This window comes from Anser cygnoides, chromosome 7 (genome assembly GCF_040182565.1).
Source record: "Anser cygnoides isolate HZ-2024a breed goose chromosome 7, Taihu_goose_T2T_genome, whole genome shotgun sequence".
Classification (NCBI taxonomy): Eukaryota; Metazoa; Chordata; class Aves; order Anseriformes; family Anatidae; genus Anser; species Anser cygnoides.
The window spans coordinates 12,468,365-12,485,367 of record NC_089879.1 but is presented as its reverse complement, the minus strand read 5'-3'; the positions used below and the strand labels follow the sequence as shown (position 1 = coordinate 12,485,367).

At 44.1% G+C, this 17,003-nt stretch overlaps 1 protein-coding gene across 4 annotated transcripts in view; it reads left to right on the top strand.

Moving 5' to 3' along the window:
• The window catches only part of SORCS3 (sortilin related VPS10 domain containing receptor 3), a 307,083-nt gene that overhangs the window by 99,572 nt on the left and 190,508 nt on the right, over window positions 1–17,003 (top strand). For all 4 annotated transcript variants that reach the window (XM_013174527.3, XM_067000505.1, XM_067000506.1 and 1 more), the window contains exon 2: window positions 7,853–7,920. In XM_013174527.3, the coding sequence (XP_013029981.2) occupies window positions 7,853–7,920 (68 nt within the window). The remainder of the gene's footprint in view (window positions 1–7,852; window positions 7,921–17,003) is intronic.

Genomic DNA, 17,003 nt, shown 5'->3' with positions numbered 1-17,003 from the left:
GTGGAAGTTTCTTAGCAAAGGGGAAGAATTGGGAGATATGATCCAGCATAGGTTGCTGAATCAATAAAAATAAATTATGAGTTCTTCGCTATCACCTCTTATAATGTATGATAGGGGACCCTTAAATCATATCACCTCCTGCCAGGAGAGATTGTATTTATGTTTAACTGACTTACACAGAGATAAAGCTCAGGCTTCTGTTATTTTAAGCAATCTAGATGTCTTTTCTGGTGGCAATGTGTGTTTGTGTGCAGCGAGGCCGTCCGCTGGAGCTGGGACAGATTCTGGGGAGCATAACTGCGCCTTGCCAGAGCGCGGGTCTGAGCCTGGGGGCTTTACTGCCCCACTTCCACAACCGCTGCTACTCACCAGCTGCCAGTAGCATCGGGTGCGTCCCCTCCCCTCCCATGTGTTTACTCATGGTAGTCTGAAATTCTACTTAAACGTCTCCTGTGTTTTATTGCTGTCCTTAAAAAGGCAGCTAATTCACCATGTCTTTTCCCAGAGGCTCTCTCCTGAGGGGCTAATAAATCTACTAATACTTAGCTTTTGTGGAGTGTTTTTTTTCCCCCTACAAAGAGGACAAAGGCTTTTATGATCTGACCTGGTAGCTACATTTAGGGCTCTATTTCAGCCTCTGGGACAGAATCCAGCTTCTCTCCAAGGACTGATAACCATGCTGGAGGCCTGTCTTTTATTCCTTTAGGAAGGAGATTTTAAGAAACTGATTATAGTTTAGTGTACGTGCACACACACACAAAGGTAAGTATGTAGGTAGGCAGGAGGTGTTTGCTGAAACTCAGATTTACCAGTGTGGGTTTTTTCTTTTTCCTTGAAAAAATGTTATAAGGGATATTTTCTACTTTTTAACATGCATCATGGAGATGGAAGAGTAACATGGCTGACTTGCAGACCCTGTTCTGCTAGTGGCTACAAATACCCCTCATTTGGGTAGGAACTGGAATCAGTGCTTTGGGAGGAGAATCTGATTTTTTCTGTTACTGTAAAGCATCACAGGTTCCCCTTGAGTCCTGCAGGCATTAGTTACTGCTGTGGAGGCAGTGGTACTCAGCTGCTTTCACACCTGTGGCAGGGACTCCTGTGTGTGAGGCGCCAGCAAACGTGTCCTACGGACAGTCCCTGCTCCAAACAGCTTAAAACCAAAAGCGTGAGAGAGCCTGGCAGGTTCAAATCCAAATCCAAATTGCCAAAGCAGGGAACCAGCGTGCACAGATCCTGTCCTGCTCCTGCTGGTAGTCAGGCGGGAGGACGCAGTTATGCTTCCCAGTGCTGGCTCTTTCTACAAAGCACTATAGTGTTGTTTTTCTGTAGGTTCTGTTCACTCACCCCAAGTTCTGTAATGGGAATTTCAAACGGCTGCTTTCATCCAGAGGGCACTTTTGTGAAGGCTAAGAGATCTGCCTCCGGTATCCCCAGGGAATCCATGGGAAGACCTCTCGTGGTCTGGCTCCAGCTTGTTCTGCCGCCTGATTTATATGGAAACGAAGGAGGACGGGAAGGAAAGAGCATGCTGTGGCAGCTTTCATAAGGGAAAGTGAAAAGCAATGCAGGCAAGGGAGGATTAAAGAAGAATATCGTTCTTTAGTTCCTAGTTTTTGTTTTGAGGACAAATTTGACAGCCTCAGCCATTTGGAGATCACAAGTTCACTGGAACATGTTTTGCTTTTGTGTGTGATCTTGGGACTTGTCTCCTTCAATTTCAGAGGGCTCTTTTGCCGGCACTGCCTGAAGCCACCCACAGATCATTGATCTCTCTCTAGAGATTAAAAAAAAAAAGTCATTTGCTGCTTCAGCTGGCATCATCTTGCTCATGCAAAAATGTTGCTCTGATTTCCGATGGGCAGGATTTGGCCTGTATTTCTTGTTAGTATTTCTGAGGTTTTCGGTGTTAGGATGTGCTGTTCTTTAAGGGTTAGTACCTGGAGATATGTTTTTTTCAGCTGTGTTCACTAGGCTAGGGAAAAGATGGGTGTTTAAGTTGCATGTGGTCCTTCTTTTGCTAATCGCTATGTTACTGTGTGTGAACTCCGATTGTGGCTTTATCTTCCAGGTGTTGCTTGTTAGCCTAAATTAACTAAATCTGTTTAAGGGGATTATTTCAGCCATGTAAAATTTCTGGATGGAGACTTTTTTAGAATAAAATGGTCTTTAATTAGATTTTTCCTGATATACTTGCAAAGTGAATTGCACCAAACCCTTAAAGTTGATTTGGATTCCTCCTCCCGAGTGTTTCCATGTAGAGAAACACTTAATCTCTCCCTGCCTCTGGTTTCTCATCAGTAAAACAAAGATGACATTACTTGCCTTTTCTCACAGTGGTGCTGCTTGCTAAATCCATTAGCACCAGTGGAATTTAAATTCCTTATGGGGGAGCTTTGTAATGATGCTGTGTGCTTCTGGCACCTGGGGAGAGCACTCCTAGGTATCAGCAACTGCACTTCGACCTCTGGGGCAAGCGGGAATGGCGATGTTGTGTAGTGCGGTGGTCGCCTGTGTGTGCACAGGGGGGAGTTTGGTTGGACCGGGGTTATGAAGGGATTGCTTTTGAGAGCTGCTGGACCTTGAGCTAGGAAAATGCCTAAACTGAATCTGTCTGGGATGGAGTTTTTTATTTTTTTTAAATATCAGCTTGTATGGTGCTGTGTTTTGAATTTGTGACTAAAACAGTGTTAATGCACCGGTGTTGAACAACACTTGCACAGTGACAAGTTGTTTTTTTACTCTGCCCTCTGGTAGCAGGGGAGTGGATGCAGCAGGGACACCTGACCCAAGTTGTCCGGAGGGATATTTCAGCCCATGTAATATTATGCTTAGCTATAAAAAACAGGGATTAGTCGTTCCAAAGCAGCCATTGCTGAGAGACTGGCTGGACATCGGTCTGATCGTGGAAGGCAGACAGCAATTGCCTTTTTTCCTCTTTCTTTCACTGATTAAACCCTCTTTCTCTCAAATCCAAGTTTTTCTTGCTTTTGTTCTTCTGGTTCTGTCCCCCCCCCCCTCTGGAGTGGGGAGTGAGTGTCTGGGTGGGTGCTCAGCTGCTGCCTGGGGTCGACCCACCCCACACATCAGCACAGATCTGTTGAACACGTAAAGTATCCTATTGCCACATTTGAGCATTTGTGTACAAAAAGTTAGGCAGATATTGGTGTTTTTTTGCCTGATTTAGCTTTAAGTGCAGACTGTAAAAAAAGACTTTTTTACTTAGCAAATTCATCATCCCAAATAACTCCATTAGTTTGTTGATTTGTTCACCTTTAATAATTAATTTTATCCCTTTAAAAAGAAAAAAAAAGAACAAGAAGCTAGGGACCTCCGTAGGGCAGTGCTGCAGGCATTCAGGTCCTAAACCTTTTTAAGCCAATTTGCCTTCATCCGCGAGCAGTTTGCTGCTGCTGGTTCCCAGGAGCTGCGCCCATTCACGTTTTTAATTTACTTGTTGGGTGTTTTGCTCTAATCTGAATGGGGAAAGGTGGATGAAAATTGCAGACAAGCTTCCTGTGGAGGGTGTGTGGGGCAGCAAAGGCTGCAAACATCATGGAAATAGGTCTGTAGGCAGGAAATGGAGTCCGGGACCCTGCCTGCCAGAGCAAGCAAGCGAAGAGCTCTCATTTTTCACTTGTAAATTTGTTCACAATTCCTTTGTTGTGCTGTGTGCTGCCCGGTGCTCGTCCCTTTGCTCATTATTAATTACTTTCTGTAAATATGTGGACAGGGGTACTGGCGAGCTGTGTAAATCTCTGTACTGATACACCGGGATCACTTAGAGGGGAGGCGTCTCACCAAGCAGCTCAGGGCTGGCCTTTCAGACATCTACCTGAAATGGTCGCCTCTTCTCTCTGGCTTCTGCTCTTCTCCCCCTTCTCTAATACGTGTCTCCTGACGCCACAGCATGACTGCCCATGACTTGGCACTTCTCGGTTGTTCTGAAGTTTGCTGTCAGCCTGCTGGAGGAACTGCAGTGCCTTTACGTGCTAATTTGTGGGAACCAGTTATGTATCTACTGTGGGGTATGCGCAAAGCACTTTGCCAACTTGGAATCGGCAAGATCTGGAGGAGGGTTTAATGAACTAAAGTAATTTTCCTTCATAGTAAAATTTTATGAGCACAAAAGATTGCTGCGCCACCAAACACTCTGAAGAGCTTCTGAGCACTTCTGTGATTTATAGGCTCAGAGATTCCTAATAATTTCCTGAACAATAGAAGTCCCCTCAGGGATTTCTTCTCGACGCAGAAAGAAACTTGGACTCCTATTTCTGGTCGTATTTTCTGTCATTTCACATCAGCCAAATTGTGTCAAGGCTTGAGGTTGCTCGGCTGGGCAGGCCCGGAGACCTGCTGGCCTTCGAGGAGAGTTCTGTCACGTCAGGCCTGGGCCTAGTGGTTCAGTGCCACGGCAGGATTGGGAAGTGTCAGGGACTCTTAAACTGTGTTATAGTGTAAGCCTTTGAGGATGAGTAATTGACAGGGGTTGGCGTTTTTGTCACGCAGACTTTATAGCAGGGTCTTCAGTCAACAGCGTAGTTTGTACAAAACAAAAACACATGGGAGGCCTGCGTGTAAAATACAGTGCACAAGGAAATTTTTGCAGGACTGGAATGTCATTTTGGTTCCACAGGAAAAAAATAACTTTCTCTGATTATCCTTTCCCCATCCCCACTTCTGCCTTGAAAACCGAAACAGTTTATTGAATTTTCAGGTCATTTAGTTTTGTGTAAGCTCAGCTTTAAATTACATTTTCCAAAGGGTTTCTATTGCCTTAAGGGAGCTGTAACTCAGCCTGACCTATTTCCCAGCTCTGTCCTGCAGGCTGCTCCTCTTTTGGTTCACTCTCAGCCAGCTGGGCTGCTGGGTGCCCCCAGGGACACCCACCTCTGGGGTCGGGGGAAGCTCCTGGTCCCCGGGGGCAGTGGGGAAATTTCCCACCTGAGCCGTGTTCCCTGGAGTGAGCACTACGAGCCTGGGGAAAAAGGCAGTTCAGCATTCATCTGACTTGAAATTAATTTTGGGGGCGTCGGTTTGATGAATGGAAACAAGACAGTTTCATTTGAGACTATACAGTTGTTTTCTTTATTTTGATTTAAAAAAAAATGCCTAAGTGAAAGTTTTTTTGTTGTTTCTGAATCAATATCACTGGGAACTGTTTTTTTTTTTATTTCTTTTCCCCAGATCAAAATCTTTTCATCTTGATTTAGGCTGAAGAGTGTGCTTTTCCTGTGGGGTGGCAATTCTACATTTCCTGCAGTTCAGGGGGAGAAAACGCTTTTTTGTTTTGAAGCAGTTCATGCTTTAAATGTGAAATCTCCAATTTTCAATTGAGTTCAGCTTTTAAAATGAAAACCATCAAGATTTTCATGCAAAATTACTCTGACACAGAAAAGCCATGATTATTTGTCAGTGTTGACAAAAACAAGCAAAGCTTCTTCAACTACAAAGTAGAAATTTGAATCAAATGTCTCAGCTTGAATCAGTGAGGGGCTTTTTTTTTTTTTCCCCCTGTCAGATTTCAGTTTTGGACAAAATTATCTAATTTTTTTTGTTTTGTTCCCTTCTTTTTCACCTAAAGCACTCACAGAACAATGTCCTAGAGAATTGGGCTCTTGCCCAGGTCTGCCCCTGCCACCCCTCTTGCGGTCACTTGGCATAGTTGGGGCAACACCATGTGGAGGTCTCAGGGTAGCTTCTTGAAATATTTTGCAAAGCTGTGTCAGAAGCACCCTGTGGAAGCAAGGCAGGAACCAGCTGTGTCTTTCAGGCTCTGATCTGTGTCTTAACCACCTGGGACACTTGCTTGGCAGTAACATTTGCTCCTGCGGTCTCACCAGGCTGTGTGGTGGGGATTGTCCTCTCACAGCATTCCCAGGGCAGGCTGTGGGGTAAAGCCTCCCCAGCCCTCTGTTCTTCAAGCTTCCAAGACAGAGTGAGTGTTACCATGGTTGAAATTCAACAGTTTTGTCTCAAAAGCAAACGGGATGGGGTGTCATCCCCCCTGGGCTTGTGGTGTGGTGCCTGGCCTGGGCACACATGGTGAGCGAGTTTGTGGGCATCTTGCTGCAGGCGACTGTGCTGTGGGCTACCAGTGCCCCAGGAGGCCCCTATTTCCTGGGACCCCCCGAGATTTAGTTTCAAAGGGATGGTTATGCTTTTGTTCTGCATGCGTTGACAATGGGCAGAGGTGGAGTTTTGGGTGAAAATTCAGAAAAGCCCTACTAAACAGCGTGCTTTTACTTTGGATTTATACCCAGGAGCTGAGCAGGCTTCACCCCACTCCTGCAAAGCTGCCGTTATCCTGTTATTTGCAGGGTTTGTATCTTCAATAATACAAGGCATAGGAGATCTGAGGAGAGGCGCACACAGTGCTGGCAGGTTATGGATGCTGCCTCCAGTTGGAATTGCGATTTAAGCAAGAGTTATTCTGCTGAAGTTTGATCATGATATAGAGGCTTTGTGTAATACGTTTAGGACCGGATCCAGGATCTGCTGACCTCAGTGGGAGTCCTCCTCCTGGTTGCATGGTGATAAGGCACTGAAACTGGAAAAGTACCTCTGTGAAACCTTGCCTCAGTTGTGAGCACTAGAGAGAGAGGCATTTCTGGCAAGGCACTGCTTGTGCTGTGGTGCATGGCTTCCTAGAGACTCGTGAGATATCTTATTGGAGTCCCTGTGGGAATAGGGGGCTCATCTATAAATGTCCCTTGGCAGGTTTTAGCTGGGAGCAGCCTGCACTGCTCCCATCAGTTGGTGCAAGGACGTGTATGAACTTGGCTGCTGTGAGTGGCAGCTGGTTCTTCCTGATCTGTATGGGAAGGTGTGCGCGGGGTTTAAGTCACAATAAAAAGGGCCTTGTCCTTATTTCTCTGCTGCACAGCAACAGTTTAGGCTGACATGGGCTTGCATATGCTGACTCAAATCTGCTTGGCAGGTTTCTTTTCACACCCTGCCTGGAAGCAGCTTTGCTTTTATCTTCCTCCTAAAGGTCTCTGTGTAGGGAAATAAAGGGAAAAATGCAATCAGGGAAGGGGAAGTGAATCCAGCAGAAAAAAGGATGCTCAGAGCATCTTTTCAAAAGCTATTAAGTTGGGCACCGACTGCATAGTCACGTACCAAGGTCCTTACGATTTGAACAGGTCTCTTCCCGGTATTATGCTGACGGTAACAGACTGCTGCAGCCTCTGTGATATTGATTAATCCTTTGGCATTTTTCCTTTCTGCAAAGCTTTAAACTCCTCACCTAGCAGACTCTCAGCTGGGAAATCCAAATGAAAGGTGTGGCAGGTCCCATTGCTGTGGGAGGAGGAAGAGGGAGGGAGATGGGGCCTTGGAATAGAAAGGTTCCTTCTTGCAACAAAGCTCGTTTTGGGCAAAATGGGCTCTTTTTTCTAGATTGGGATCTTCATAACCAAATTTACCACTTCTTTCCATGGAGACTAAGTAGTTCATGTTAGCACCTTGAGAGAAACAGGAAAACGTCGACTGTAATTTCTGATTTGGCTGTTGAATTAAGAAGGGTTCATCCCAATTCCATTCCTGCCCTTGAATAACCATAGATGTAGAGAGGGCAGCTCGCAATGTTCAGTTAATTCCTGGTGGCATTTTTTATTTCAAATGCAAAACATCTCAAGGATTAAAATAAATGTTACTGGTTACATGATGCATTAAGCTAATGATTTTCTTGTTTAAAACTTACTTGATCCTATAATACGGTAACTTTAATGGATAAATGCTAAGCTCTCCTTTGGGTGATTTCAGATGCCTTGTATATTGCTACACAGTCTAAAGAAAACCCTTTTTTCTTTTTCCCCTTTCTCCTCCTTCCTCCCTTCCCCTTCCACAGGTGATTCTCATTCTGACGAAGCTCTACGACTTCAACTTGGGCAGCGTTACCGAGAGCTCGCTGTGGAGGTAAGCAGGCTGCAGAAATCACAGCAACTGGCACGGAGGGGGTGCATGGTGCCTCTTGTAAAACTGGAGGCTGAGCAAGGGAGGTCAGAGTCGATCTGGGGTGGAGATGGGAGGGGATCTGAGATAACTGTGAAGTTGAAAAGGGATGCATGATTAAGAAATAATTGATTTAAGAAAGGTCTGCAAATCAGATGCTTTCTTGATGTAGGGCATTCCCCTGCCACACAGAGGAGCTTGCTTTTGTTCTGTCCTTTTTGAGCGTCCTTAAACAAGGCTCTTCATTCCTCAGAGCCTCTGCCATGGTGCTGGCAATGAGAGTTGGCTGTGTAGATGGTACTGTGTTTTCTGGAGCAGCGTCCAAGATAGTGTACAACCTTGTGCCTAGTATGAGCTTAGCTGGTCTTAGCCATGTTCCTCAGCCTTGTGAGCTAAGATGGTCATCTTGGCAGTGAATCGGTGTTGCCTGGGGCTGTGCGGACAGTAGCCATCCCAGGGCTAGAGATCACAATGATGGGCTGGTGTCTTCTCCGCTCTGGGTAAACTCAGATAACGCCACGTGCCTGCCGTGCTCCTGGTCAGGTGCGGGAGAGGGAGTTTCCTGGCTTGGGGAAACATGTTGCTGGGTGGACTGTAGATGTGTTTAAAACAAACAAACAAACCACACACACACAAACAACAAAAAAACACACGTAGAATACCCGTATGAATAAGCAGCCCAATTCTTTGACTTCTCCAAATTAGCAATAGTTTCTACCTGCTGGGGATTGCTCTCCCTTCTCACAGCCCAGCTGTGGTGTGGGAAGCATATGTCTTTAGCAGAATTGTTACTTAGGTGTTTTTTACTGTCAGAACAACAACAAAAAAAAGGGCGTGGGGTGGGGAAGACACCAGTGCTTTGTGTTAGATTTACTTTTTGTATTACAGTTATTGCTCAACCTCCAGAAATTGTAATTGGTGGTGCTGTCAGTGCATTGTAGCTGTTGCTCCAAGTCTAAGCAGCTTCTTGCAGGTGGTCTATTGTCCTTTCTTCCATGTTAATTTAGAAGCCTTTGTTTGGACCAGATTTTGGGATTGTTGTGGGGTTATCCTCATTAATGCATTTAAGGGTTAATTGTTTAGTAGAGCTCTTGAAACTTCTCAATTTGCACAGTAAATCCAAAGCCTAATTGCACCGTACCATGGTAATCTGCAAAAGTATAAATAACTGTGCAGCTAATAAGAGAGAACACCGTCATTTCCACTTATCCTGGTACTTTTCAAGGTATTTAAGCCTTGAAAACTTTTGCCTCTTTACCTAACAAGTACAAATGGCACTGTGATTGTACTTTAAACGTAATTGCTAAGCAATCTGCTCTGCATAAATAATGTAACAAGCAGCCAAATCCTGTCCTAATGCTGATCTCAGAGCAGCACCTGAGCTCTGCAGAAAGGTGACAGCAGCATCACTCTTGGAGCTCTCCCAGAGTGACAGAAACGCCGTTCATCTGTCCAAGTGAATGTATCAGTTGCTTGGGCATCTGGGGAAATGCCCTGTTCTGTGTGTTTCAGTCTGTTTTGGGATGCTTCTGCCTCTCTTCTGCGGTGAAACAGGGGCTGTTGGGGGGTCTGGAGACTCAGGCTGAGAACAACATTCCTGGGTTCTCCCAAGGTTTGGGAGGAAATTTCAAGGTAAAAGCTAGCAGGTAGAGCTCTTGGGCTCTAAACCTTAGTTTCCCACCTGGAAAATTCAGAATTAAACCATCCTGCAGTTTAGAGGGAAGTGTTTTTTTTCTTATTTTTATTTTTTAAGAGAACAGCTTTGATTTTCTGTTTGAAAAGATGTTGTAGCAATACAAATAGATACTATGTGGAAGAAATAAGCCAAGAGAGATTCCTTTTTGCAGGATATTCTGTTCCATTTATACATGAAAGCCTCTGAATCTCTGCATTATTTAAATAGGTACTTTTCAATATTTTCTCTATATTTTTGAGACCCTGAAAATTTCATAGGGAAGATCTGTCTTTGCAGAGTGAAATTACATCTTCTGGTCATATATTTGCTTTCCTTGGTTACTTTTTTGTAGACTCCTTCAAAATCATCTTTGAGCCCCGGGAACTGGGTGGGTCACAAATTGAATGCAAATATCAATTAAACATCAGAAGGAGGTCTGGAGAGTTCCGCTTTTTCTACCTGTTTTCTGGGACTGTGGCTTGTTTGTTTCTGCCGACTCAGAGCTCTGTCTGTCTGAGCAGCAGTGCTGTGCGGTGCCTCTTCTGAGCGCTTGGCAAACAGTTGCTTCCGCACGAGAGGGGCGGTTTTTGTGGCAGAGAGCGGTGAATCACACAGCAGTGCTTCAGAGGATGATAAGATAGAGCAGAGTGGAATGCAATCTTCAAATATCATCTTGCCTCTGCCTGCCTCATGCATCAAAAGCTTTTGCTCGGTCCCCCCCTGGCTTGTAGCATGAGATGCTTTGATGCAAAATGCTATATAGGAGAAATTTCTAATACCTGCATTTAAATACAAAGACAAGCGAATCAATATGAAAACATCCTGAATGTAATTAAAAAAGGAGCAAGAGAGAATGAAAAGTTACATTGGAAACTGCTCCTCTATCAGGCTGATAAGAATTTAGACAGAGGAAATGCTAGTCAGCATTTGAATGCAGGAGCACAGACTGCTCTAATAAGTAAATCCATGTTTCTGAGGCCAAAAATATCACCGAAAAAGCCTCCATTGCTAGTGAAGCAGCCAGCTTCAGGGAGAAACACACGCATCCCTTCCCCTTGTGAATGTTGCTTCTCTTCTTCGTCACAAGAGATGTCTGTCGGTTGGGGGTTGTATTTTTTTTTTCCCCACCAGGTGAGTGGAGGTGATTGTTTTCCTCTCATAAAAGGGATCTACCTTGTTTCAATTGTACTCGTGATGGTGCGAGGCATCAGAATTTATGGGGAGAGGTCTTTTCATAGGTCAGGACATACAGCTGTAAAAATTAGGTTACCTTTTCAGGCATGTAAGGCTTCATCAGTTCTCATTGCCTAGCAAGGTATCCACGTGGCTGGTTGTCGAGAATCCAGCTGCCATCCTACCTGCTTTTAAATAAAATTTGGATTAAAAGGTAGACCTATGGCTTCTGTAGAATTCTGCGTGTGATCGAGAAAATTTTGTGGGTGGGATGGGGGAAGGAAAACATTCCTCCCTCTTAATCCATAAGCTCAAATGTTTTTGATTTGAAGTGCTGCTGGGGAGCATTCAGTTCCCAAACCCTCTGTAGACGAAGGTCCCTGCACCAAAGTTCAGCTTCCACGGTGAGCTGTGATCACGCAGCGGTGATCTGTCATGGGATATGAACTGCTGCTGCAAAGAGAGGCCGCTGCTTCATGGGAAGGTAGTCTGAGAAGGCACCCCTCAAACAGAGGACAAATGAGAGGGTTAGAGATGCAAAATACAATGTCTAAAAGATGCCACCCACAGCCGAGGGTTGAAGGTGAAAGTTTTTTGCCTGTTTTTCTGTGGAAAATCCCAGGCAAATTTTATTAGGAGGAGAAGAGAAGGGAAAAACTCTGCTCAGTGGTTTATTTCTTCAAATGTATGTGTTCATAACACTTCCAGATGAACACAGGAACTGTGACTGTGATAAATGAGTCTTGGTTTCAGACGTGTGCTGTGCTCAGATATAATATATGGGGTGCTCTGTAGGCTGTATGCTAGGCAGAAAGTCCTTTCATTAGTTAATCTTGTTGCTATCCAGTTGTTTCCTTCTCGTGCTATGAGTGTGAATAAACAGGAATCTATTGAGCTCCTTTTCTTATTCTGTGGGTCTTCTAGATTTCACAGCTTTTTACAAGCAAAGGAAGAGTCTTGTGATGATTTCCTTGCTTATTGCTAATTCTGTCTCCTATTTTAGCTGTACATTTCTGAGCTGGTTACATCAACATGACATTCTGGATAAGTGTTTCGAGTCATGGCAATATTGAAAATGTTTTCATCTGTTTTAGCCGGTGTAGGATGAACAGCTTTTCTTGTAAGATAACTGGAATAAAAACATTATTTTTGTTTTATTTTTCTTCCTTCTGCTGTCACCTAATTTTGTACCCAGGAACAGTCCTAATTATTTGGATTGCAGTAGCTAAAAAGACAGCCTCTGTCCCAAGGGAACTTTCAATCTCAGATGAAGACAAAGAGACAACAGGCGACACAACAGACAAGAGAAGCCCAAGCTAAAAAGGGAGGTATTTATGATCAATGTGATAGCCATGACTGCAGCACATCAGCTAATTAGGCAGTAGGGAGTAGTTCAGATTTTCTTCCAAAGTGCAAGCACTTGCATGTGTCAGCTCTGAGTCCCTGCTGCCATTTTACCCGCTGTTGATGGCTCCCCTGGAATTCCCATCCTCTGGCTGTGGAGCCCACTAAATTATCTGATGGTATATAATGCTGGCCCGGGCATTAACCCGTACTCAAAATCATGACTGACTCTTTCTTCTTAAGAATCTAGAATGTTACTGAAGGTATTTTTACATATATTTCTTCTTGTCTTGTTGTTTATTAACCAAGAAATTAGGTTTCCATGGCAGCGCTCAAAAATCCCCAAGCATTTTTTTCCTCTTGTGGCTGCTATGCCTGAAGAGATTGGTTTGTCGTAGCCTGTGTGTTGAGTTGAAAAACAAACAAACAAAAAAAATAAATCACTTTCAGCTTTTTACTAAAGGCAACTGCAAAACAGATCAGCTACAACCCTGAGCTTGGAGCTGAGAAGAGTAAAACCTCTCAGCTTGGTTGCAAGCTGCCTTCTATCTTGCATTGTTCTTTCGGTGCCATTTGAATTACCAGAGGGCTGTATGTTATTTTTCCCTATGTCCTTGCATTTCAGCTTCATACGCTGTCTGGTGGCATCAGGCCACCAGCGTCTTTTGGTGTACCTCTAGCCTCTTTTTCCTTTGCAAAGTTGCACTGATTCACTCTGCAAAGTTCACGCTGATTTCTATGTCTTAGGTTTGCGTGCTGTGAATGGAGCTGGCTTCAGGTAGGGCAGGTGTGAGATGCCATGGCTCCCCTTTGGGAGCAGGGTTTAATCTCCCTGCTCCAAACGTAGCTGTCTTCAAGATAGGTGAGTAAGAAGGGAGAGACCAGGAGATTCAGTGAACATGACTGAAATTTTCATGTCATCCTTTGTGAAGCAAGCTAATCTTGAAACAGCTCATGGCACAGCCAGAGCTTCATTAAGAGAGTTTCTGGCCCAGTGGCGATGCATTATTTAGTCTGTGGGGCTGAGAGGGGCAGTGTCTGCTTTGTGCCATAACCTCTTGCTCGGTGCCAGTCAGGTTCCACACATTTTGAAATGGAGCAGTGTGGTTTCACTGAAACTCGCTGTATTGAAATGCAGTCTCGAGACAGCCACCATGACCAGCTGGCATCTCCCTGCAGTAGTGTCAAATTTGATTACATCTATTGTTTTCCACCATTACGCTGACAGCATGCATTTTAGATATATGCTGTTTTCTGCAGGACTGTATTCAGGCATAAAATTAATGGAGCTGGTTTTCAGAGTAGTAATGCCTTCCTGTTACAGCATCTAATTTGGCATTTTTAACAACATTGTAAAGTGCAGAATTCATCTGCTGATTAAAAGAAGGGCTTCATCATATCTGCAATCAGCTATCAGTGTGTCAAGGGAAGGAGCCAGCTTGAGTGTGCAAGCACATCCCCGATCTCTTGGATTCAAAAACCAGGGTCTCCAAGAGCTTAGTAACTTCACTGTTATTTATTAGCATGTATAAATTACCTAGCTCAGTGGTGGCTAGTTTTCTCAGGCCGCAGGAGTCCCTGTCAAAACCTTTGGGGTTTGCAAGCTGCTAGGTTCAGACTTTCAGACTCTTTGGAGAGCTAAGGGAATGGGACACTGGAGGAGAGGAGCGTGAGTGAGGGTTGTTCCACAGGGCTCCCAGCACCCCAGTTGGGATTCGTGTGGGACTACGGCATCATCCCAAAATAATTCAGTTCTTTATCTCCAGTGCTCTTGATGATTTATATTTTCCCCGCAGTGGGTGACTCAGGTGTCCCTGGCTCAGTGCAGCCTGCTGTCAGTCACGAGATGCCATCTCAGGCAAGGGAGCCGTGCTTCCACTGCCGGGAGGTGCACAGTAGCTGCCTGTTGGCCCACTCCTCAGCTAGCTGCTGCCAGATGAAATCGTGGCTATTTAACAAAGAGAAGTTCCTTGGACCAAAGAGCTATGTAGTTACTACCTGTAAAGAATGGAAAATGCAGCATTCCTGAACCGAGTGAGAGTTTCTTCTTTGCTCTCGTGGCTCGATGCCTGCTTGGCAGGTCTTGTTCTCGTGCTCGAGCTGACTGATCAGGCCTGGCAGGGGCTCCCGACATCTGTGCTTGTCCAGCTGTGCACGTGTTGCACCAGGCACTAAAGCGGGTCCTGCCTCGTTCAGAAAGAGGAGCAGGAGAGAAAGCTTGGCAGGTGGAAAGAGTTGTTGAGTATCCGCCAGGAGAGAAATTAATGGGTAAAGGGCATTGCCTTTGGGTTGCTGTAGGGATGCTAAATGTTCACGAAAGGCTATGCATATAATGGCTTTTCTGCACTCTTTTCATAACTATTAAGAGCAATAAAGAGGTGGCTTAGCTTCCTTGTGTTCCCTGGTTTCAGGGGGTATCTGTGACAAGAGGGTTACAAATTGCTGATTATTAGATGGTGATAACCATTCACCTTTGTATCCCACTGTACAAGTGAAATCATTTGAAGTAACTAATTATGACCTGCTTCAAAATTACTTTTCTGGTTTGAGGTGATTCATTTTCCTTCTGATTATGGCTTTCTGGAGACTTAGGTCTTTTATTTGTGTGGACTTCAGAAAATGTATATATGGGATTGTTTTGATTTGCTTGGGCTGCGTGTCTGGAAATGAATTTCCATGGGATTAAAAAAAAATAAAGTTCAGAGTGGAATGGAATAAACCCTTAGGGTCACCCCTCCTTGAATGCCCCAGGTGGTGTCCAGAGCATATATTTTTTGCAGTTCAGAATTGAAAGAGATGCTACCGTTGCAACAAATGGATAAAATCAGGTAAAAATGCTTTAAACGTTTGTTTTGGGAACCAATAATGAAAATTAATAGGCTTATTTTAAATTCAGGACTATGTTTTAGTTAGGTATGCTCAGTAATGGTAATAGAAAATGAGGTGGCCTTTTTATTTCATTTTTTGTTTGACTAACTTCTGGAGAGCCTTCCTGTTGCTTCCTTAGCCCTATTACATCCCACAGGGAATAGTCGTGTTAACACCTCTGCTTTCTGCTGCTTCCTTGCTTTAGTAAGTAATAAACTTAATATTGCCTCAGAGATGGAGGGAGCCAAGAGAGGCGATGCAAAGTCATGCAAAAAGTAGTAGCCCAACGAATGTGAGTCTTAAAGCCTTCCTAAATATCTTTGGGTGGTGCGTAGGTCCAAGTCCCACCCTTGTTTATTAAAATGCCTTTGTCTTGTTTCATGGAGCTTATTTGTCTTTTGTGAACCAGCCTTCTGGATGGCCTATTTGTTGTGTCTCTTAATTGTTCCATCAGTGACCTTTCTGTGGGGGTGGAGATTTCATCAGACATGGGACCTTTTGGTTTTATTAATTTTTTGTTTGCCAAAAAAGCTCTGAGACTAATTGCCAAGACTTCCCAGAAGATATTAGTTTACAAATTTTAATGACACTTATGATTTATTAATGTGCTTCCCCCTGCATCTGCTCATCCCTATTCCTTAGTGGAATTCCTGCTGAATCAGAGAGAATTAATAAAAACAAAACTGCAGATTGTAATGGTGTTTTAGCTAGGCTGTTAATTAAAAACTTTAAGCAATATTCAGAGTGCTTTATTCATATCTGTGATTCTCTGAAGGCAGAGGTAAGTCTTGGCTTTGACTACCCTTCTGCCCCAGAATCTCAACTTGGTGAGGGTGTTGCATGTCAGTCTGCGGTGGCAGCACAGATTCACGTTTCGGTGTGCTTGCTGCTCAGGGTGTGCTTCATCCACACATCTGTTGGAGCTTCAAAGCAGGGCTGCTTTGCTGAATTTATCAACTGCCAGACATGCAGCTTTGAGAGAACACGTTGGCCACTGATGGTGGATGTTGCAGCTATGTTTTTGTGAGGAACTTGTGTGTTAGATCTAGAAAGGTCATTTGATTGTACATCAGTTTTGGTCTTATAAATTATTGGGTTATTGGGATGTTCCTGTTAATAAGTAGGCTTGGGAATTTTGGGATACATTCTGCTTTCTGGGTAGAAACCATTGGGGTAAGAGGAAGTGAATTAATCAAGTTTCAAATTCTTTGAAGGAATGTTTTTAGGACCAAGGTGGAATTCCAGGTAAAATGGAGAAAAGAGCAAAAGTGAGTTTTGTTTTGCATCCATTTTCTTACAAAGGTGAGAGCGCTAAGCAGCCATCTCTCTTTTCTTCTCTTCCTGGTAACTGTTGAATTATTTATACTCTACTGGAGAGCTCCAATTGGAGAGACTGCAAATCTCTCCAGGGAGAGGCTGATACTAATCTTATGTGTGGAAGATCCAAGTTCAAGCCCTTGCTCTGAATGAGTATAAAGGGAAGTGCTTTTTTATTCCACAAGTAATTAAATTGTGTAACTCATTGCTACAGGATGTTGTGAGGCAGAAATAATAAAAAGCGTAAATGGATTTCAAAAGGGGACTCAGTGAATTAATGGAGGATATTTCTGCTGGTGGCTGTTAAACGTGATAGTGTGGCTGTAGCCTCTGGCTTACAGTAATTATTTTATGATATGGCATTCAAGGAAAAGACAGGTCTACAGCCTTTGGTGCGGTGTTGCAGAAACATCATCCATCCTTCGTTATCTCTTCCTCAGTAACGAGCTATTCGTGTTTCAGGTGCTCTAGTGGAATAGCCTGGAACTGTACTGAATACATGATACACTACAGCATTGTTGTGGTTCGACTCTCCAAGTCGAGAGAGCTGGGGGAGAGACCATGGGAAGAATCATGCTCTTTCTGCTGTTCCTTAAAATTTCCCAGAATGTTCTATGACAGGTTAGTGGGCAATACAGATCCTTGATCTGACCTATGGTGGCTGTATTAT